At 45.1% G+C, this 21,827-nt stretch overlaps 1 protein-coding gene across 9 annotated transcripts in view; it reads right to left on the reverse strand.

Annotated features, from left to right (window-relative positions):
* LRP1 (LDL receptor related protein 1) overlaps window positions 1-21,827 on the reverse strand; it is a 447,517-nt gene that overhangs the window by 33,380 nt on the left and 392,310 nt on the right. For all 9 annotated transcript variants that reach the window (XM_020778743.3, XM_072991220.2, XM_072991217.2 and 6 more), the window contains 14 exons: window positions 21,561-21,748; window positions 20,419-20,602; window positions 20,031-20,116; window positions 16,230-16,349; window positions 14,384-14,571; window positions 12,247-12,452; window positions 8,934-9,122; window positions 7,555-7,703; window positions 6,719-6,812; window positions 4,246-4,362; window positions 3,478-3,597; window positions 2,561-2,683; window positions 1,406-1,531; window positions 384-500 (listed from right to left, as the gene is read on the reverse strand). In XM_020778743.3, coding sequence (XP_020634402.3) covers window positions 384-500; window positions 1,406-1,531; window positions 2,561-2,683; window positions 3,478-3,597; window positions 4,246-4,362; window positions 6,719-6,812; window positions 7,555-7,703; window positions 8,934-9,122; window positions 12,247-12,452; window positions 14,384-14,571; window positions 16,230-16,349; window positions 20,031-20,116; window positions 20,419-20,602; window positions 21,561-21,748 — 2,007 coding nt within the window. The remainder of the gene's footprint in view (window positions 1-383; window positions 501-1,405; window positions 1,532-2,560; window positions 2,684-3,477; window positions 3,598-4,245; window positions 4,363-6,718; window positions 6,813-7,554; window positions 7,704-8,933; window positions 9,123-12,246; window positions 12,453-14,383; window positions 14,572-16,229; window positions 16,350-20,030; window positions 20,117-20,418; window positions 20,603-21,560; window positions 21,749-21,827) is intronic.

Below are 21,827 nucleotides of genomic sequence, written 5' to 3' on the forward strand. Positions count from 1 at the left end.
AAGGAAAAGCAGGAAAACAGTTGACTCGGTCAGTCTTTGGGAATATGCTTTGCACCCTAAAGCAGGATTCTTCAAATTCTCCCCTCCTAAATCACATAAGAGTGAAAAAACACGCTGGCACCCTACCCTGCTACTCACACTCCTCAGTCTCTAGCTTATTCTAGTCTGAAGTTCATTTCCTGACCTCCTTCCATTGATGCAGGTGAACTGCAGTTTCAAAGCAGAAGGACACCTCAGGTGTGCAGTTTTCCTTGCCCCCTCCACACCAGCAAGACTCCTTTTGCTTCCACTCCCCATATGGGACTGAACAGAGATGGAAAACCAACACGCCATGCCCCTGCCTTCATGCAAACGTTCTGCAATCTAACATAGGAGGCACATACTACAGCTCTCCTCATCCGAGTTGTCTCCACAGTCATTGTCATAGTCGCACTGCCAGCGGCCAGGCACACAGCGATTGTTCTTGCAGCGGAACTGGTAGGGCTCGCAGGTTCGCTCGTCTGAAAAGGAAGGACCCGGAGATGGGAAGGGGAAGGAAGGGAAAGGGGGGGGGGAATGAACAGCATCAGCGCCTGAAGGACAGCATCAAAAGAAAGCCACACATGCACCCAAGGACACAGAGAAGCCTCCCCACAAAGCCATGTTCTATGGAGCAACATGGAATAGAAACATTTAGGAAGAATCAAGATCCGAATCCATAAAATCCGCTGCTTTGCGAGAATCTCTGAGTTAATTTTAGCATGGCTACGACAGCACAGCCACCTGTAGCTCAATGACTGAGAGACAGAATATGTTATGTCCAGCTCCATATTTCATTTTGTACATGTTCATCCAAACTGCATGTTGTTTGTATATATATGTATCTTTTAGGTGGGATAGCTCTTGTTCCATTCAGGAAAGAATGGATGATCAGTGATTAATCAAGGCTGCAACACATCAGGTCTCTGGGTCCCCAAAGAAGAAATCACTGAAGCCCTGACTGAACAGTTTGGATGTTATCTTGAGCAAAAAAGCTGGCAATCTTAAAGACCTCACATCTTTTTTTTTTTGATAGGAGGTATGAGTAAATACATGGATTCCTGCAAGCAGTTTTCCTCGATACAATGCATCTTCTAGTTATTTTCATTCACACAGACATTTGATCCCTACTTCCCTTTAAGCACCTTGCAAAAATTCAGAGAAGTGTGACTAATCAAAGAATAACCACATCAGATGGCAATGGTTTGGAAATAGTTCAGCTTGCATTAAAATGTAAGCCAAACAAATTTTCCCCTATCCCTGATTTACATCTCTTCAGGTATCTTATAAATATTCTGCTTCGAAGCAAACAACTGCCACAGAGTTGAAGCCAGTCTCCCTGGCCTGTCTCAGCACAGCTAGGTAGCTGCCTGCACCATCAACTCACCACATTCTTCCTTGGGTTCATCCGAGCCATCCCCACAGTCGTCTTCGCCATCACATTTCCAGCGTGCTGGGATGCAGCGGCCTGAATCTTTGCACCGGAACTCATCCAGGCCACATCTCATTTGTGCTGGGAGAGCAGACAGAGAGAGGGAGAGGGAGAGAAATAGGTTCCACATGTTGGGAAGGTTACATGTCACTGGAGGCCAGCCACACTCGTCAGTCCCCACATGAAGATGCAATAACTTCAGCAGGTTGTCTTTCCCATCAAGAGCTGCTTGCAGATATCTCATGCAAACAACTTTGTGCCAAATAAATAATCTGCCACAGAACTTAGATCCTCTAGAAATTACATCTTCTCATTTGAAAAACAGAAATCCAATTGCTATATTGTCAAATGACTTTCAAACGTTTTAAGTTTGGAGAGCTCTTTTCAAATAATCCCTGTACAGTGTGCTCTGTGCTTGCCAAGTGATCCAGAGGTTTAGGATAGGAAAGCGAAGGAACTGAAGCCCCTAATAACCTCTCCGTACTTCCTTTGCTACCTCCAGCAAGGTTTCTCCATTCTGCTTCCCACTATCATCCTCCCTTCCCATTTACCCAGAACTGAAGAAACAGAGAGCTTCTTATAAACTTTCTGTGTTTCTTCATCCCTTCCCTGGAATGAAAATCTAACTTCTGCAAAACCTCTAATAACAAAATATCAAATACATTTACACAATTATGCAGAGTGGAAAACATTCTTCATCGTGTTTGGCAGGTGTGGAATTTGGGGATTTCTTTGAGGAAAATTAAAAAGAGCCGCCCATGAACCTGAGAACAAACCAAGCCCTAGCTAATTCTAGACAAGCAAGACAAAATTCTCAGACAGATCATTTGTACCTCCAAAGCTTCAAATATAAATTCAGTTTAGAATACATAAGTGGGACCAAATCCTTGTTGGGTTTGATGTGTGCACATGATTTTAACATTAAGTGAGTGGAAAGCCTCATTATTTGCTGACTTCTCCTTTTAATATCTCCTACATGTGTCTAAGTTGACCGAGGTGCAGTAGCCTGCTCATTTTCTCTAAGACATGAAAGATAGCCAAATACACAAACACAGAGATGATCTGTTTCCCCCTTCTCATGCCACAGGCCTTTGAGCAGCCTCTCCTTACTGCAGTTGGCAGGTTCATCAGATCCGTCCACGCAGTCGTTGTCACGGTCACACACCCATACCCGTGGAATACAGCGTTTGGTGATGGCACACTGGAACTGGTTGGGGGCACAAGTCACCTCCGCTAAAAGAGAAATGGGGGACAACTCTTAAGGTTGAAAAACAAAAACAAGTAGGAGTCAACCAACATTCCCTATAAACTGTGCAGGTGCTCAGGCATGCGGTGCTTCATCGGGTGTGCACAGCCAACCCTGGGTGTTCCTGCCCCTTTGCTTCTGGTCATGACCAGAGACCCCATGCACAGGGAGCTAAACCACCACACAGCGCTCCAGAGAACTACAGGGAACGTTGGAGTCAACCCACATGTGGCTGGACAACAGCACTGGTTGCTAGCTGTGGTGTAGTTCTGCCGTTCAAGTGAACAAATGGGCATTGGGTATATAATTCTACACCCCCAGATTACCAATGTTCATCTTCCTTTTTTTCCCCTAAACCAAATTACAAAGCCTCAAGGTGATGAGAGAAAAATTTAACACCACATGAACAAACAAACTAAAAACAAAACAAAAAACAACAACTAGGGAATAGACCAAGCACACTTTCCAGGGATTGGGACTTATGTCTTCCACACAGTTCTTGATCATGAGAAGCAAAATGAATTATACCTAGGTTATTTCAGTCTCTCTTTGTAGATCACTATTTACAGGTAGCAAAATTCCACTTTTTTGGTGTAGAACTTTGGTTACCCAAGGGCTGAATCATCAACATTTTTAACCAAAATGATCTGCATCCCTTCCAGTCCAAGTCAAACACCTGGATGGAAGATGTCCAGGTTTCCCGGGCCTGCCAGGAAGGACACCGACTACTGAGAGCAGAAGGGAAAGGGGGGGCCCTCCTCCTGTCCCAGGCACAACTTACGGCAGTCCTTCTCGTCCTCCCCATCGCCACAGTTGTCCTGCCCATTGCAGCGGAAGATGCCAGGGATGCAGCGATTGGTGTTGGTACACTTGAACTGACTGGGTAGGCAGACATGGACTTCTGTCAGGAGAAAGACAGGGAAGACAAAAGCTCTAAGGGAGACAAGCACCACACTCTTTTATCCTGGGCAATGTTTTATGCCAGGGAGTCTCATGGAACGAGCAGCAGGGGGACAGCCTTGAAAGAATGACCTCTCCCACGATCTTTTAAGGCTTTACATGCCAACTGTCTTACTCAGAGAAAGTCGGGAAAAGAAGCAGTTTCTCCCAGTCCTGGTCCACCTTTCCAGGGTGGATCGGTTGGTGGCAGCAGTGATGGCAGCAGAGAAGCCAGCTGGGAAGGGTCTTGAAGAGACTGGGAGGGCTGGCATCGAGTTGGAAAGCTCAATTGTTTGAGCTTTCAGGTTGACTCAGAAAAAGAACTAGAGGTCTTGAGAGTTTTTTAAATAGATCACAGTATTTTAGAGGTAACCTAAGGCGAACTCTGAATGACTTCCTCATTTCCAGGACCTTCTAACAATGCAACTGTAAACTTAAAAAAAAAAAAAAAAAAACGGATGCCATTTGGCATTTGATTGCTTTAACTGAATTAAAGCTTGTCTTGAATACTGTTCATGCAATTGGATGTAAAACACAGAGGAAGCAAATAAAAAACCAAATAAACCTTATAGGACAGGTTTGGTAATTCAGAAGAGCTTGGGATACTTACCGCAATTTGCTTCATCTGAATTGTCCTGACAATCATTGTCCCCATCACAGATGAAGGCGGGGTTGGTGCAGATCCCTGTTGAGCATTGGAATTGCCCAGGACGGCATTTGAATTCAGCTGCAGAGAGAAGGCAGTATGTAATGGCTTAGGAGGGGCTCTCAAGAGACAGGGCTTCTGCAGCAAAACTGAAGCTTTTCATTCAGAAACTCCAGCTGCAAACACAGGCATCACCAGGAAAAAGGGGCTGGTTACAGTAGGACCCTCATATCTGCTGGGGATTGGTTCTGAGCCCCCCATAGATACTGAAAACTATATATATATATATATAAAATTAATTATTTAATTTATATGTCGCCCACACTACCCAAATATAGAGATAGATAGATAGATAGATAGATAGATAGATAGATAGATAGATAGATAGATAGATAGATAGATAGATAGATAGAGAGAGAGAGAGAGAGAGAGAGAGAGAGAGAGAGAGAGAGAGAGAGAGAGAGAGAGAGAGAGAGCTGACTAGAATGGGCTATACAGGAATCTGGGGTAAAAACTGGTGTTACACATCTCAGTATATTATTCCTTTGACACAGGGCATCCATGCCAAACCATACTCTAAGACCTGATGCCTCTCTGACTTGGAGTTTCGGGAAAGCCATGTTAGCTGGGGATTCTGGGAATTGTGGTCCAAAACGTAATCGTTCTCAAACTTTGCTCTGACCCACGTTATGTTTTCTTTTCTGATGACTAGTGTTCTTACAAAACCCCATTTGGTATCAAATACACTGCAACTTTTATTCATTTGTATACACATTTTCTAACATATCTGGCAAAAAGCGGAAAAACCTAGTGTTTTAAGTCAAGAATTTAAAAAAAAATTAAGAGGCAAGGGCTAAACTTCCTATTCACACAGGAAACTTTCCAGATTACAATAAAACCCACAAAGGAAGAAGGAAGGAAGCTACTGTGGATGCCATAGGATGTTGTGAGAGGGGCAGGGCTGTGGAGAATTGCATTGGAAGAAGTCCTAAACAGATTTTGGAAATAATATGTTAGAATTAATTATGTTACATGTAACACATTGAGGGGTGTGTGTTTTGTGGTTATGGCAGCCCACCGACACCCCAACTTTTATTTTAACAATCACAACAATATGTTATAGCTTTTGTGTGGAGAATAGTGCTTAGGGCTGTTTTAAGAGACATTGGCCAATTTCTCTATGAAAAAATTAAAAATAGAACAAATGTGAAAATAACTGCCAAACAATGTGTAGAATGGTTGTTCTGGGTTTTTCGGGCTCTTTGGCCGTGTTCTGAAGGTTGTTCTTCCTGACGTTTCGCCAGTCTCTGTGGCCGGCATCTTCAGAGGACAGCAACCTGTACTCTGGTGTAGTTGGCTTGGGAGTGCAGTATTTATGGCTGTGAGATAGACTTTTGTCTTTTCCTGTAGATGGGTGATTAGTGTGCATTGTTGTGGGTGTATTGTTGTGCTAAGGGGAAGAGATTAACTGTTCCTGTGGTTGATGGGTGTCATTAGCTGGTCTTTTGTGTGTAGTGATCCCGTCCTTGTGGGTGGGTAGAGTTCGTTGACCTTTTACACGTAGTATGTTTGATAGCTGGGAGCCAAGTTTTGTTGAGCTTCATACTTTCCTCTTTTTTGTTGAAACTGTGTTTGTGCTTGTGGATTTCAATGGCTTCCCTGAGTAATCCGACGTAATGATTGCTGGTGTTGTCCAGTATTTCAGTATTTTGAAATAGAATTTCATGTCCAGTTTGTTTCAGGGCATGTTCAGCTACTGCAGATTTTTCCGGTTGTTTTAGTCTGCAGTGTCCCTCATGTTCTTTGATTCTGGTGTGGATGCTTCATTTTGTGGTTCCAATATAATGGTAGAATCCTGTTAGTTTCATCCAGTGATCTAAGACCACCTGTGTACATTTCAGTGACAAACTGCAGCAAGCAGGGGAGTCAGAGCAGGCGCTCGCTGGAGCATGCAGTCCCATGATTCAGGGTACAATAATAAATACCGATGCTGATTGCTTAACCTATTGTAATTTGCTGCTGAAATTTATGCGAAGGAGCTTGGCCAAGGGCCAGCCCTGATCTCCATCCCTTAGCTTTAAAAAAACAAAAAACAAGAAGAACATTTCTAAGGTCTGGTATAGAATGTGAAGCTGATCGCAGCCCTAGACACTCAGACATGCCTGCTGTATCATGGATACTCCCACGAGGCTCTTTAAACAATCAGACCTCCGGAAAAACAACAGCCAAATATAGACATGGGTTCACTGAAGAACCTCCTAGGATCGACACCCAATATACCGGTATAATTAGACACTATGACTCAGTAATGCTTTGAACACATAGTTCAGCCATTGTCAACTGCCTTCTATTCTGCCAGGATGATCCTCAGCCCAAGCCACAAGAGCCTCTCCCCCGCCACTTTATCCCCGAGGTTTTCCCCCAGCTATTAACTCACGGCAGTTCTCGGGCTCATCTGAGCGATCCCCGCAATCGTCTTCTGTGTCGCATTTCCACCAAAAAGGGATGCATTTGTCATTCTTGCAAACAAACTGTGATTGGAAAAGAAAAACAGAAAAGTAATGTTAGCTGTGAGTAACGGGGACAGAAGGACGGCCCCTCTAACCCCTTTTGGTTCCACCAGAACAAATTCCCACCTCTCCCATCAGCCACACAGGAACTCTGCAACGGCTCCGCTGGAGAGCACAGTTTTCCCCAGGAGGCAAAGCAATGGACATTCTTGGTTTCTTACCATCCTTTTCAGGACAGTTTATGTTTTGTTCTATTTTTTGTTTGTTTGCTTTTTGGCTACCCAAAACCCTCTAAAATCCAAGCATGTGGCTTCTTCAGTCTCAAAAGAGAGCCAGATTAAGAAGAAATATCCCTAACCAAGGGAAGCTAGGCCAGCCCCATCCACCCCTTGTCCTTCCACCAGCAGGCAAATTCCTTTTCATTCAGACACAGCTTTGGCAGTTAAACTGGGTTGCTTTGTTTAATCCAGGCAGTGGCTCCAGTCTGATGTTATTTATTTCTCAGAGATCTACTTGGGAGAGTGGATCCTTCCCATTCTGTGGGCCTCCCACACTGTGCTATGGGGGCAGAAAGGGGGAGAGAGGGGGAGAAAATGGTGCCCTGCTCCCCAAGAAAATGGGGAACGACTCGATCCTGAGGTTCTGCTGTCTGGTGCTTAAGGACCTTGGGAGTCCCTTGAGAAAGCACCGAATGGACCACAAAGCGCCTGCCTGATGAGACCGAGTATTTGTGCTCTGCCTCCTCCCAGGCCCCCCCAGTTACCTGACTGGCTGTGCAGTTGGAGATGCAGGTCTTGCCATCGCCGCCCAGATAGAAGTTGGTCGGACAGGCACACCTGAAGCCTCCTCCTGGAGACAGCAGGCACAGGTTGCTGCAACCCCCGTTGTTGACTTTGCAGGGGTGGCTGGGCACTGAAGAAAGAGAAGAGAAGAGAAGAGAAAGAAAGAAAGAAAGAAAGAAAGAGGACATGGAGGCAAGTTAGGGCAATCATAGCTGTTGCTGTGCTGACTTGACTGAGCACTGTACTCCTCAGAGTGCATTCACGACGAACCCCTCTTCTCTCACAAAGGTGTGAGAAAATCTTTTCCCACACACTGGGGGAAAAAACCCGCCCAGATCTAAAATCACAGTGATCCAGAATGATAATGTGAATGGAAGACAGAATACTCTATCTGAGGGGATTCACTGGGACCGAGGGCCTTTTCTGTCTTAGCTACCACACCTCACAATACCATGTGTGTGTGTGTGTGTGTGTTAGTGTGCGCACGTGAGAGAGAGAAGTCATTCTTTTTCAGAATATATGTGTATAAGAAAGAAAGAGGTCTCCGTCTCACGGGGTCATCTTTCATCTGATGTAAGTGTCTGTCTCCGTCTTGCAGGAACTGCACCTCCTCTCGCTCCTGCTAACCCCTCAACCAGCAGCCAAAGCAGCAACACAATTTTCCTGCATCCTCCAATGGCTCAAGCATCAAGAGCAAAGGTCAAGATGACGGCAGTGGTTTTGATTTCTGTCTTGTCCCACAGTGCTGGAGCACTCTCTGGGCGATTTGACAGCATAAAAAGGCAAAAAATCCAAGGTGCCATAACTTTTCAATTCCTCTTCCCTCCGTGTCATTCCCCACCCCTCAGAAATAGAGAGTTCATCAGTTACCAGGAGCCTGGCTAGGCACTACATTAGCATTCCTTTGCTAGTACTAGTAAGCTGAGGACGACACCTGTACCAGAGGTCAGTCATTTAGGAACCAGAGTCCTAAAGCTTTGAGATCGAGCTGACAGATACAAGGAAAGGCTATTTTTATTTCACTTCTTCTTTGGCATTAAGACTCAAGGCATAAGCCCACAAAAACATCCTGAGCCTATATCCTAAGGGGCAACAGATAGGAATCCAGCCTGCGTGCTACTAATCTAGAACCAAACTAGATGTTGCTGAGGAGCAAGAAAGCAGAGCAGGGATCAGGCCTGGCCCCTTTAAAAACCTTCCAGGTCAGACTTGCTCTCTGGGTGTTTCTCCTCTTTCTTACGTTCTCTTCTTAGGACCCTTCCCCACCCTGACTTTGCAGATATTGGTTAAGATGTCCAATATCTTCGCAAAGACACCCAGCGCCGCCACCCCTTTAACATTGAGGGGACAGGTCACTCACCGTCTGGCTGCCTGTAGGAGTGGAAGATGTGGATGTCCATAGGCCGGTGCAATGTGCTGATGAGTACAGATTTGTTCGCCCCCGTGGTCTTGTGTGCCCGGTTGATGGATTTGGTTTCCCAGTCAGTCCAATAAATGTAATCCTCAAAGAGTGTCAAGGCAAAGATGTGGGGGATATCCTGATTCAGGACTAGTGGGAGAGAGGACAAGAGATTCTCAGGGTGTGGCAGGGACTTGAAAATCTACTGGAAACCCAAGCAGTGGAAACAGGAAGAGTAGGAAACCACTGATCAATGATGTACCTGGTTCTAGCCTAGGGTCACGATATCCTGTCTCTGCCTTTTTAAGTCATCCAAAGTTCAACCTGGAACAGGCACAGCTGTCACCTATTCATTGTGAGTGCAGATGAACTGAAATACCCCCTTCCATTCTGCTACCTCACCAGGAGGGGATCAGGCGTAACAGGTGCTTGTGCTGAACTAGGACTAGTTTCAAGGGTAAGAATGGAAACCTAATCAGCAACCCTCCCTGCTGCCAGTGACCATTTTTAATCCCTCCCAATATCCCTCAAAATGACTCAACCGTATTGTGCCAGCAGTGCCTGGAAAAGTCCCCCTCTTCCCTTTTTAGAATCATAATATAATTGGGCTGGAAGGGGTCTATAAAGTCATCAAGTCCAACCCCTTGTTCAATGCAGGAATACAGGTCAAAAGATATCAGCCAGGTGGTTGCCCAGATTTCTCTTGAATGCCGCCTCCAGTGGTGGCACACTCACTACCTGTCAAGGTCACTGGTTCCACTGTTGTACTGCTCTAACAGTTCAGAGTTTTTCCCTGATATTCAGCCTAAGTCTGACTTCCTTTAAATTGAACCCATTTGTACGTGTCCTGCACTCTGAGATGCCTGTCCTCTGTATGACTACCTTTCAAGTATTTGTAAAGTGCGATCCTACATCCCCCCAATCTTCTTTTCTCTGAAGGACTAAAGCTCTAAGACTAAGACTCCTTCAGGGAGCATGGTCAGTGGTCATACTGCCTGAGGTGATATGGAGTCTGGGAGTTAATACATCAAAAAAAAGAGGAACTTTTCAAAATCTAGTCATTCACAGCAATATTACTGGGAATTCAAGATGGTGGCCTGCAGCAGTGAGGAACCAGAAGCAATACCAGTGCATATGCCTCCTCCTCCCTCCCGCCATTTTATAAACCCCTTGAAATCTGGACTGAACTTTCCAAAAATTGGCCCAACTCCAACTATGAAAAATCTGTATGTCCTCTTTGTACCAGTACTAAGCCAACACTAGATTACTATCTGGATAGACAAAACCAGATTCTGTGTCCAGGCAAGTATATCCATCACTACGCTAATTATCATATGGAATCCTTGGTTCTGTTTCTTCATTTGTCAAAAACAGAGGACATTAGTGACAAAAGAAAAAAAAGAGAGTAAAAGTCTAACTTGGATAGATTAGACAATTGTTGTGGGTTTTTCGGTCTCTTTAGCCTTGTTCTGAAGGTTGTTCTTCCTAACGTTTTGCCAGTCTCTGTGGCCGGCATCTTCAGAGGACAGGAGTCAGAACTCTGTCATATGTAAGATTTTCAGGTGTTTAAATCAGTGATTCCTGGAGAACCTGAGTCTCATATTTTAATCTTCAGCTCTTATGGTGATAAAACAGTGCCACAGATAATATGGAAGAATTTCTAGTAAGTTCTCCCAAGCAATTCGGTGCTTCAAATTAAAGGGAACTATTTGATAATTTTCATCCAGGACTCCCAACGCATCAACCGAAGCGGGTTAATGCTCTTCTCCATGAGTATTTAGAAATATCGAATATATTAGGTGAATAATCATGTCAACATCTTAATGGCATAATATCACTGACCTCTGCAATACCAAGCAACTTGAGTCAGACTGGATAAAAAGACCTTTCCTTCTATTTCCAAACTGCACCTCCTTTACATTAATTAGTTACATTAACCTTTCTTCCAATGAGCCAAAGGCAATGTATATGACTCTCTTCTCCACTTTCTTCACAACAACCTCATGAAGTAGATCAGGCTGAGAGAGAATCTCACTCACTAGCACAAATATTTAAAATGAGGTGGCCCAAGGGCAGATCTATCACTCTAAGCCTCCACAGAACCCCCAAGCCAGAAATATGTCTCTCCACACACATTTTCCTGCTCCTTGAAGCCTTCGTGATCAGTGGATTTTGTACAGATGAGAGCAAATGGGTCACATGACCACTAGCCCAAATAATCACCTTAAAACAAAAAACATCAAACCAAGAAGTCAACATCTGGTCACTTCCTGTTATTTTTATAGCCCCCTCCATTTTTTATCGTTTTCAAGCCTTGAGCAGCCCCGGGGAGGTAGTGGTCAGGGTAAAAAAATACAGATCCCAACCACACCAAAGTTGCACATCCCAGCTTTAACCACTACATGAATCTCTCTCTCAGCAACAGCTAGCCTGATTGTTGTCTTCTCTTTGTTCTTCTTTGGCCAGAGGATGGAGGCCATCATGGCTACTTGGATTCTGAATATGTCCCTACTCAAAAATGATGCTGTATCCAAATCAGCCTCCCCATTTTTTCAGTCAACATTTCAGTTTCAGTTCTACCACCAAACAATGTAGAAAAGAACCCAAACCTATTAACAGAGGACTTTCTCAGCTTTTAACAAAGATCTCAAGGGTGGGTGGAACTAGGAAGGGAAATAAGTGCTGGAGGTCACCCATTGTTCAGAAGGACTCATCCTTTGAGGAAGATGTTCTTTCCTAACTCTCCATGATTCAAAAAGAGGATTAAAAAGACTTACCATGATCAGAAACAACAGAGAGCAAATAAAAATGACCAATGGATCACAGATGATCTTATGAACACATAAAAAGACATTTTTGAAAAACACAGGTAATTTAGCTGGTAATGTCAGAAATCTAAACCCAGGTGCAGTTGGACTCACACACATTAGAAATGCAAAGGGTCTCCAACCCAGTGTTTCCTTTCTGCGTGTCAAAGCAAGGGCTGGGAGAAAGAGAAGCCTGGGAAGAGCGTTTTGTCTTGGTGTAAGCCTGTGATTACTTCTCCAGGCCATTTTACTCAGAGCCAAACTCCAAAACCAGAAGGTGAGTGAGGGGAGAAGAGTCTTACGGAAAAGAATTGCAATGGGGGAAAACTGAAAGTTGCAGGAAGATGGCCTTCACAACTTCTCTCTTCTATTGATTTCTCTCTCCAAGATGTGGCCACCCCCCTCCCCACTCTGCTCAGTCTATATGCTTCCAAATTTAAGATTTCCAGTTCCCACGGTTCTCTCACCTATGTGCCGGTTAGAGCCATCCAAGCTGGCAAACTCGATGTAGTCCTCGCGGGCATCAGCCCAGTAGATGCGGCTGTTCACGTAGTCCAGAGTGAGGCCGTTCGGCCAGGTGATCTTGGTGTCCACAATGACACTCCGGTTGGTGCCATCCATACCTATCTTGCCAATCAGGGAATGGTCACCCCAATCTGTCCAATACAAGTATCTGTGAGAGAGTAACGGGAGAGGGTAAAGTAAAAGCCATCAACATAGAACTGTAGCAAGTAACTGTACATCTAAACTGTATGAAATCCAGAGCCACTCAATTAGATGAGAGGACAATACAAATGAAATATGAATGCTAAAGCCAGCAACACAGTTACGATGGTCAGGTTCTCACATTTGGTGGAGACTGAAATGGCAGTGAATGAGGACCACCAACATTCCCTCTGATTTTCAGCCCCGCTGGGCAGGGCTCCACCCCTCGCATGTGTAACTCCACCTTCCTGCACAGGGTTGTTGTAACTAGAGATGAGGGTATTCATATTCATATACAAATACAAATATCCCCCCCACACACACACAGGTGGAGATAACAACCTGCGACCTGGCAGAGAGGCTCGTCATTCTGCCTTCTTCCAGGATTGGCTAATCCACTGCAGACAACAGAGCGACAGCAAGGCTCAGTTGAGCTTGCGGCAGCAGCAGAATCGTGAGTAGATCATCTGGCCCCATTGGCCAGATCCCCATTATCTCCACCTGTGGGGGGATATTCGTATTCATATACAAATACCCCCATCTCTAGTTGTAACCAGAACTATTGGGGCCAGGAACTATTGCTGTGGGTGCCTGGAGGAGGAGCCATGCATGGAGGGGGGTGGAGTAATGTGTGCTCGCGCAGCCGCACACCTTAGAGGGGCTGTATAAAGTATGGATGGGGAGCCTATACCCCAATGGCCATTTGTTACCTACAAGGTCACCCCCTTCAGGCTTCACCTCCTGTGTTGTGCAGCCTGAAACCAGCAGCTGCATTGCCAGGCGGTCTTCCAAAGTGTCCAGGACACATTGAAGCATACCTGTGCCACCAAGAAAGTCAAAGGAAGCCAGAGCCCTTTGGCAGAGGCTGCCTCAAGGCATCTGGAAGACTGTGAGGTGGCAGTGCCCAAGGAAGCTGCCCTCTCTTCTCCTCAAACTGCTTGGGCAACTGCTGAGTAGTGAGCTGGCAAGCTGATGCAATATCATAAGAAAACACCCTGTTGTAAGGTAACCAGTGTGATTTAGTGGACAGAGCGATGAGCTGTGGTTCTGGAAACCAGGATTCAAATCCTCTCTCAGCCATCAAAACTCACTGGGGGAGTGGGAATGGTAAAACCACTCCTTCAATATCTCATTCATCTTGAAAGCCCTGTAAGGCAGTTCTGACTTGACAGCACATAACTAAGTGCAGAAGTAGGTGATACTTTTGTGGAACACTAAAGAAATAATACCCCCTGCTAGCTTTTGTAGATCAGGGCCCGCTTCATGAGGCTGGCAATGGTGTCTTGTCGTTAGAACAAAGAACTTAAGAGTCCCAAAAGTTCATGGCAGACAGATTTTGTAAGGCTTGTTGCTTAGATATAAGCAAGGAAAGATGCAGGCTGCACTGGAGTTGTGAAGCTACAGCCAAGGAAGCCGTTGATTGGCTATCACACCCCAGATCTTCAAACAAAGAAGCGCAGGCATTATTCATACTCCTTCCTGTTTGGCCTTCCTTTGAAACTAAACCTCAAATAACCTTCTGTACACAGCCATTAAGGGGTTTGTGGTCTGATGTCTGGTATGCTCTAAAGCTCTATAACTTAAGAAGTTCCTCTTTGTCCTCTCACAGATGTGAGTATAATTCTAATCCCCAGATGCCCATCCTCTTCTCCAAGAACACTTGTTCTCCTCCCCAACAATCTTCTTCATGGTATTCCAATTTTCTAACTCTACCACCCTCTGCCAATTTTGACTACTTTGATGGCTAAATTAAAAGGGAGCAAGAATGTAAAGAAAAGAACTAGAAAATGTAGTATAAGCAATCCCTTGGGAGTCCAGGGATATACAACGGTTGGAAAAATGCAACTTAGATGCAGCCTACATTACACTCAGGTGCCCTGATGTTTCAGGCAGACTTACCCATTCTGTACATCCACTACTAATGCCCGAGGTTCCCGCAGCCCTGTGTTCACCAGCACAGTCCGGTAAGCTCCACTGAGCTTTGAGACTTCAATGGTGTCCCTTCCCTTGTCACACCAGTACAGATTTCCACCCACCCAATCCACAGCTAGGCCATCCGGGTTGCTCAGCCCAGTGCGGTGCAGGACCTGGAAGCACAAAAGGCATAGAATGGTACAAATCAAAGATGATATTAAAGGAGGATCTGGTCAAAGCACCTCCCTTGAAAGCCATCCAAGCTGGTAATGGCAGCAAGAAGTGGGCTAGGCTTAGTGTGGGTCTGGTGTGGACTCGAAGTGTGGTGTGGTATATGGGACCTTAATCCCAGCAAAAGCCTGCCTATGTCTGGAATGGACCTTGAAAGCTACACTTTGAAAGTAATTTACTATCCGTATCATAAATCCTTCCTTTCCCCATGATTTGTTCACAGAGATGCTGCTATTTTTAAAAATGTAACTCACACTGTTGTTGCTTTTAAAAAGAAGTCATGCAGTATTGTTATGAGATTGGCATAAAAGTTAGAAAATGTTATGGAAAATTATGCTCGAAACACCTCTAAAGCACCAGTAAAATTATATGTGAAAAGTAGCTGGAAAATGTTGGCTCATTACGCTAAACAGATACTTTGATATTTTTCACTCACTATGTTACTCCTGAAAAGTAACTTCCTTATGCCCGTGTTTACCCCTGCTCCCAGCAATTTATTATGGGTAATTATCTAACACAACTACTTCCAAACGCTGGTCTGGAGCAGGGTGCTACAAAGGCGGCTTAGACCTAGAGGACCTGAGCCTACAGGACAGAACCAAGGCTGCAACTGCACTTAATTTCCAGCCTGTTTTAAACTTCTGTTCAGATTAGGTGATCACACAGAGACTGTGGATTATTTCAGTGCCACTGTCCACGCTGGATCTTTAATTTGATTCGACCTGTTCTGTGCCACAGCCCACAGCTCTCCTTTGTTTGATCCCACCCCTGCTGACCCCCAGGTCTCCTTTTATGGTTCCTTGTAAGGCTGGTGAACTGTGATATGGAGGGAGAGTTTTCCAAAGTTTACCATGCACATATACTGCAGACACACAGGAGTCTGCTGCAGTTTGTTGGACCTGTTTCTATTTCATATCAATTTTTACCTTTTTTTAAAAAAATGTAGTCCATGTAGAGGTGATCTAGTGCATGCAGTGATATGGTGATCTAGTGCTAAACTGGGAAGTTTAAATTTTGTGAATATATACTTTGGGATGACTAGGGGGAAAGACTGCAGGGGTGTGATCCTGCTACCCAAAACATCATGCCCAGTTTAGTACCACCCACAGACACACTCTCCATCCTTTTGGAGAATGAAAAACTGATCACATGGGGGAAATGCTGTTTGAATTGCTCCAGCTTTAAAAAAAGCAGAAGCCCCCAACAGCAGGGAAAAGAACTCCACATCTGAAGTAAAAAAAGGCTGATTCACATTGGCCTTTGCATTGTGTGATTAGTGTTAAAAACACATCCATTCTACTTCTATAGCAAATCCCATTCTATCTGCTAATGTTGTTGTTTAGTCGTTAAGTCATGTCTGACTCTTCGTGACCCCATGGACCAGAGCACAGCAGGCCCTCCTGTCTTCCCCTGCCTCCCATAGTTGTGTCAAATTCATGTTGGCAGCTTCGGTGACACTGTCCAACCATCCCGTTCTCTGTCCTCCCCTTCTCCTCCTACCTTCACACTTTCCAACATCAGGGTCTTTTCCAAGGAATTTGCTAATGTAGTCACAGCCAAAGACAGAGGAAACACAATACCAATGCCATTGGAAATGCACCTGCACATTACTGCCATTGATGTTCATGCGGCGGATCATGCTGCCCTGCGTAGTGACATCTGTCCAGTAGATCATTTGCTCCCGGTAGTCAAAATCCAAAGCCACTGCGTTATTCAGCCCCTAAAATCCACCGAGAGAGAACAAGAGCTAGTGATTTCTGTGTCACCTGTATAATGGGGCAGTGGCTTAGTACCTGAGCTATGTATCATGAAGCCTCTGGTTCAAATCACAGCCCACTAGGGTGCCTACAGGAAAGCTGCTCATTTTCAAATTCATTACATCTGCATCATGGGGGAGCATTGTACTCATTCATGTTGCTGGGTTGTTGTAAGGATTACTGCTGGATAGTGTGTGTTAAGCACTTTGTAAAACCTTTGAAACTTCAGTTTTTTGTCTCAAGTAGAGTTGACCCATTGGTGTACATAAGTGTTGACTTAACAAGTTCCATTCACTCAGGGGGTCTGCTCTGCTTTGGACAAACAACTGGATTTAGTTTGATGTAACATCATCACCATCATCAACAACAACACAGTGTTGCATGGGGATGACCTGATGACCCTTTGGGTCCTTCTTCCAGCTCTACAATTCTGATGATGATGATTTACTAGTACTATTACTACAAAGTCACAAACAAGAGTGTTCTGTGCTTAGCACTGGCTGCAAAACTATCCCTGCATTCCCATTTCAGCAAACCCTCCCTGGTTCTAAAGGAAAATTTCCCAATATCCTGGAAGTGTCCTTTTAAGACAGATGAAGCTATTTTATACCACATCAGAGCACCAGTCCATCCAACTCGGTACTAACACTGCCAAAGAAGCAACAACTCTCAAGAATTTCAAGCAGGAATCTTTTTTTTCTTTTTAACAGACCTATCTGCTGTCCCAGGGACTGAATGCGGGACCTTCACCATGAACTACATTCCTTCCCCCAAGTCACAAAAAAATAAGAATTAGCTGCCTGGCTGGGTTTCTGCATAAGTCACTGATCTGAGCATAGGCTCAATCGGAAGGAGGCAAGCCAAGACCAATGACTTATGCAGTGACAAACAGCTGGCCTTGTCTAAAAGTGGGCCATTCTGCTGTATCTCTGTAGAGTGACTTATTTAAACTCTATTCAGGAGCTAATAAATCCAGTTTCATTATCTCAGAAGCGAGCACTGAGTTCCCCCCTCATCACTTTTCTGCACAGTATGATAGAGCAGCCTAATGAGGAAATGTTCCTGCTTGCATGTAGGTTCTAATCTGGGTTCTTGCTCATATGCAGAGCCTAGACACAAGCGGGTAGTCTCCTTTTTAGACTCTTTTACTCACCCTTATGACAAAAGTGACGGGGGGATGAACTAGATGCTCCCCTTTAAACATGTTAAGGAAATTGGGCCAGCCCTGGAGTTCATGGATTTCATGACAGCCATGAACCTATCCCAGCATGTCATCGGCCCCATGCATAAAGTAGGCCACACTCTGAACCTGGTGTTCTCAATGACGCAGACTCAAAGTGACCTGGGGATGTGGAAAATGATTTCTCATTCACTGTCATGGACAGATCACTGCCTGCTAAGATTTAACCTGGCCACTGAGACCCCTCTCTGCAAGGAGAATGGACCTGTGAAATTGGTCCACCCTCACAGGCTTCTTCACCCAGCACGGTTTCACGAGGTCTTGGGAGGGCATCTGGCTGACCTGGTGGACAATTCTGTCAAAGCCCAGGTTGACTGATGGCATTCAGAAGCAACCCAGGCAGTTGGCACAATTGTTCCCCTTAATGCCCTCTTGGCTTCAGAACTCACCCTATCCCTTGGTATACTGAGAGCCTGCGAGCTACCATGTTTCCCCAAAAATAAAACAGGGTTTTATATTAATTTTTGCTCCAAAAACGCATCAGGGCTTATTTCAGGGCATTTTTTTTCATGTACCATCATCTACATTTATTCAAATACAGTCATGTCATCATCTTCTGGTTGCTGCACAATGCTGCACAATCGTGGAGGGCAGGGTTTCACTTAATTAGGGTTTATCTTTGGGATAGGGCTTATATTACTGTACAAGCATCTTGAAAAATCATACAGTACTAGGGCTTATTTTCAGGTTAGGTCTTATTTTGGGGAAAACAGGGTATGAAGTCAACAAGGAGATGGCTGGAGAGCAGATGGAAGAGACCAGTCAGCACAAAATCTGGCTGCTAAGAACATGGCCAATAAGTATGGCAATGCCTTAAAGATGGCAAAAAAAGGCCTTTAACATCATGATTATTGGCGATGCTGTGAACTGACAAGCAGAACTCTTCCAGGTGGTTTGCAACCTGACCAATCAGCCACATGCCTTTTATTGGCACTGCGGAACTCTCTCTCTCTCTCCTTTACTACCTTTTCAGTGGAGGCTGTCCAGATGCTTGAGCGATGCTTGGCTTTAGTACTGAAATGGACCAGGGAGAAGAGGCTCAAACTGAATTTGGACAGGACAGAGATTTTGTTGTGGGGGGGGCATTTTATCCCTAGACTGGATGGCATTGTCTACCTGTTTAGGGATCATGGCCGCAATTTCTTCTGGACCTGTCTCTTTCTTGGGATTCCCAGATCACAGCCGTGTCCAGACTGGCTTTTAATCAGATTATTGCCCAACTCCACCACTACCTATACGAGGGCTCCCTCAGGACATTGGTGCAGGCACTGGTCATCTCCTGGATCAACGACTGCAATGGTCTCTACGTGGGGCTTCCCTTGAGACTGACCTGGAAACCACAGTGGGTCCAGAATGCACAGCCAGACTGGTGGCTGGTGTGAGCAAATCTCTTCAGTGTTCACATCTCTTCAGTGCTGGCCAGCCTCTCCTGGTTACCCATTGTGTCCCAGATCAGGCTCAAGGTTCTGACATGCTTTATGGTTTGGGACCACATTACCCGCCAGAGCATTTTTCTCCAGTGTCCTCTGCCTGCCCCATCAGATCCTCTCAGGCCAGGCTCCTCCATGTAGGCAACCCAAGATAGGCGTGAAAGTAATCTACTAGAGGTAGGGCCTTCTCAGCAGTGGCACCTACCTAATGGAATCAACTCCCAGAGGAGCTACTCTTGGCCCCCTCCCTGTACTCATAAAGGCATTTAAAGGCACTACTATTAAGGGAGGCCCTTTCCCATCAACCCGGGTTGAATGCCTCCCCTCAAATTTTGCCTTTCTTTGAAAATTGGTTGCATCATTGTTTTTAAGCTGCATTTATGTGTATTTATGCTGTATTCTGTGTAGGTTGTTTTAACAGTCTATTAAACTGCCTAGGATAGTGCTCTGGCACTAATGGGGCAGTATATAAATCAAAGCATAAATAAATAAATATTTTGTGACAAAATGAACATTTTCAGTGGTATGACATTCCACCATCACATGGAGTTTCCAGGCTGCCAGCCATTCCTTCCTCAAAGGTACTCCATCCCATTAACACTTCCACTGGGGTTTCCCCTGCCCACCAAGAATAAGTCAGAATTCCAAAGACTGTGGGCATGCTCTTTCCGTCATCAACCATTTCTGGGGCTCCAAGCAGGATATTTCCCTCACATCGTGTGTGTGTGTGTGTGTAGTAGTGGTGGGGTACTTTTGCAAACTTTGAAGTTTTCCAAGCCTCCTGATAACTTTCCCTCTTATGGGCGAGTTTCAAACTTAAGGAATAGGCCTGTAACTACAAAGCTGGCAAGGTAATTGGAATAAGTGATGAAGCAAGAGTTTTCTAAACTGCTGCCTAAATATTTTCAAGAGGATAAATAAGAATATGCCAAATCTATACAGCATTCTGCCCTCCACCACGCCATGCCCCTTACCTGTTTCAGCAAGGTATAGTTCGAACCATCCAGACTAAGCTTCCTCAGATAGTACCGATTAGCAAAAATCAGGAAGGGTTCCTCATCTGTGAATTGAAGCAAGACATTAGTAAATAGGTGCACAGTGAGTACCTGGTGGAAAAGCACTAAAGATTTCAAAATAGTAATTCTTGGTTTCTGATCCCACCCCCCCCTTTCCACAAATGGCAGCAGCACAGAATTACCAAAAGGGAACAGGTCCACAGGCAAGTTCTATACTCATCAGACCAATCCTAGCAAAACACTGAAGAAGCTTGCCCTACACCTTTCACTTACTCTTGCAAAGGCCAGGACCCTTCTGCTTCATGCCGATCACTACAAAATTTACAGTTCTGGGTACCAGTCTCACCTGTGACAGCTTTGCAGCTGGTTAGGTCATCGGGCTTTAGGATATAGCCATCTGCACACAGACACTTGAAACTACCATGGGTGTTGATGCATATCTGGCTGCATGGGTAGGTAGTGGTACACTCGTCAATGTCAATGCAAGTCTTTCCATCATCCTTCAGCCGGAACCCAGGGCGACATCTGCACTGCAGGGGGCCATAGAAAGTTATTACAGGTTTCTAGGCAGCATGCTGGAGAAACACACACACAAGCGTGCACGCGGGCACACACACACACACACACGGAAAAGTTAAAATAGGCAACTCAGGAGTTGTTGCTCGCCATCTCCCTCACCTTCCTCTTAAGGTAGACTCAGCGGATACGATAGCAAAGGGGTGAGCAAAATATAGATTTGGATCTATTAGTAAAGTTCTAGTAGGTCAGCAAGGCTTTCTGACCCCCAGTTGTTCAGTGATCACAGCAATAAGATCCCTTCCCTTCCCACCCCCATACAGTTAAATATTTGAGTAAGCAGCATTGGGGTTTTGTGTAGTAAGACTGTAAGCTCCACTTAGTTCTGATACTCAAAATATATTCCTAGGCCCAGAATATATTTCATTCATTCATTCATTAGATTTCTATCCCGCCCTTTTAGACAAAGTCTACTCCTCCTACTACAGTCTGGAAGCTCACCCAGCACGCAGACCGGGTTCATTCAAATGTTAACAACTGAACCTGGTTTGCGTGTCAAGTATGCTGTGTCTGGACCAAGCTGAGGAAAACTAAATTTTCTGGGCTGCAATCCCTCCAGCCTGCTTGGCTGCTGGCCATGGTGGCTTGGGGGTGCTGGTAAACAAGCAACTGTAGTTCTAAAACAGAAACTTTTCTAAGTTCTGGCCTTTGTCCTCCAAATACAGACCTCGTGGTAAAATGATAACAAACGAAAAGCCTGCAAATCTTGCATCTCATCTGACTTCACCAGAGGGCAGGCCCTGAGACCGCATTACCCCATTGCCACGTGGGCTCAACAGGAGGGTGGCTGCCACAGGGTCAGCCGAGCTGGTCTTCACGCTTCTCTAGAGGAAAGCTGCCCCTCAACCAAGCTTGCTTTGGCTCAGCCAGAGATGGCTCCCAGCAGAAGGAAGGAAACCACCCCCTCCCAACCTTGTAGCCAATCTTGAGATCCTCGCATTCTTGGGAGCAGCCGCTTTGCTTCTTGTTGAGGCATTCGTTGATGAAACAGTTCAGCTCGTCCGACCCATCGCCACAGTCATTGTTGTTGTCACAGAGGAGATCGTTGGAGATGCAGTGGTCATTGTGGCACAGGAAGAACGTGTCATTACACTTGCTCTCTATCAGGAGAGAATACTTAGAATAACCAAGAAGCAGTGAGACATTCTGCCTCTCTCTTCCTTCCCTTAGCTCAGAGTC

Source organism: Pogona vitticeps, chromosome 2, assembly GCF_051106095.1.
Source record: "Pogona vitticeps strain Pit_001003342236 chromosome 2, PviZW2.1, whole genome shotgun sequence".
NCBI classification, from domain to species: Eukaryota; Metazoa; Chordata; class Lepidosauria; order Squamata; family Agamidae; genus Pogona; species Pogona vitticeps.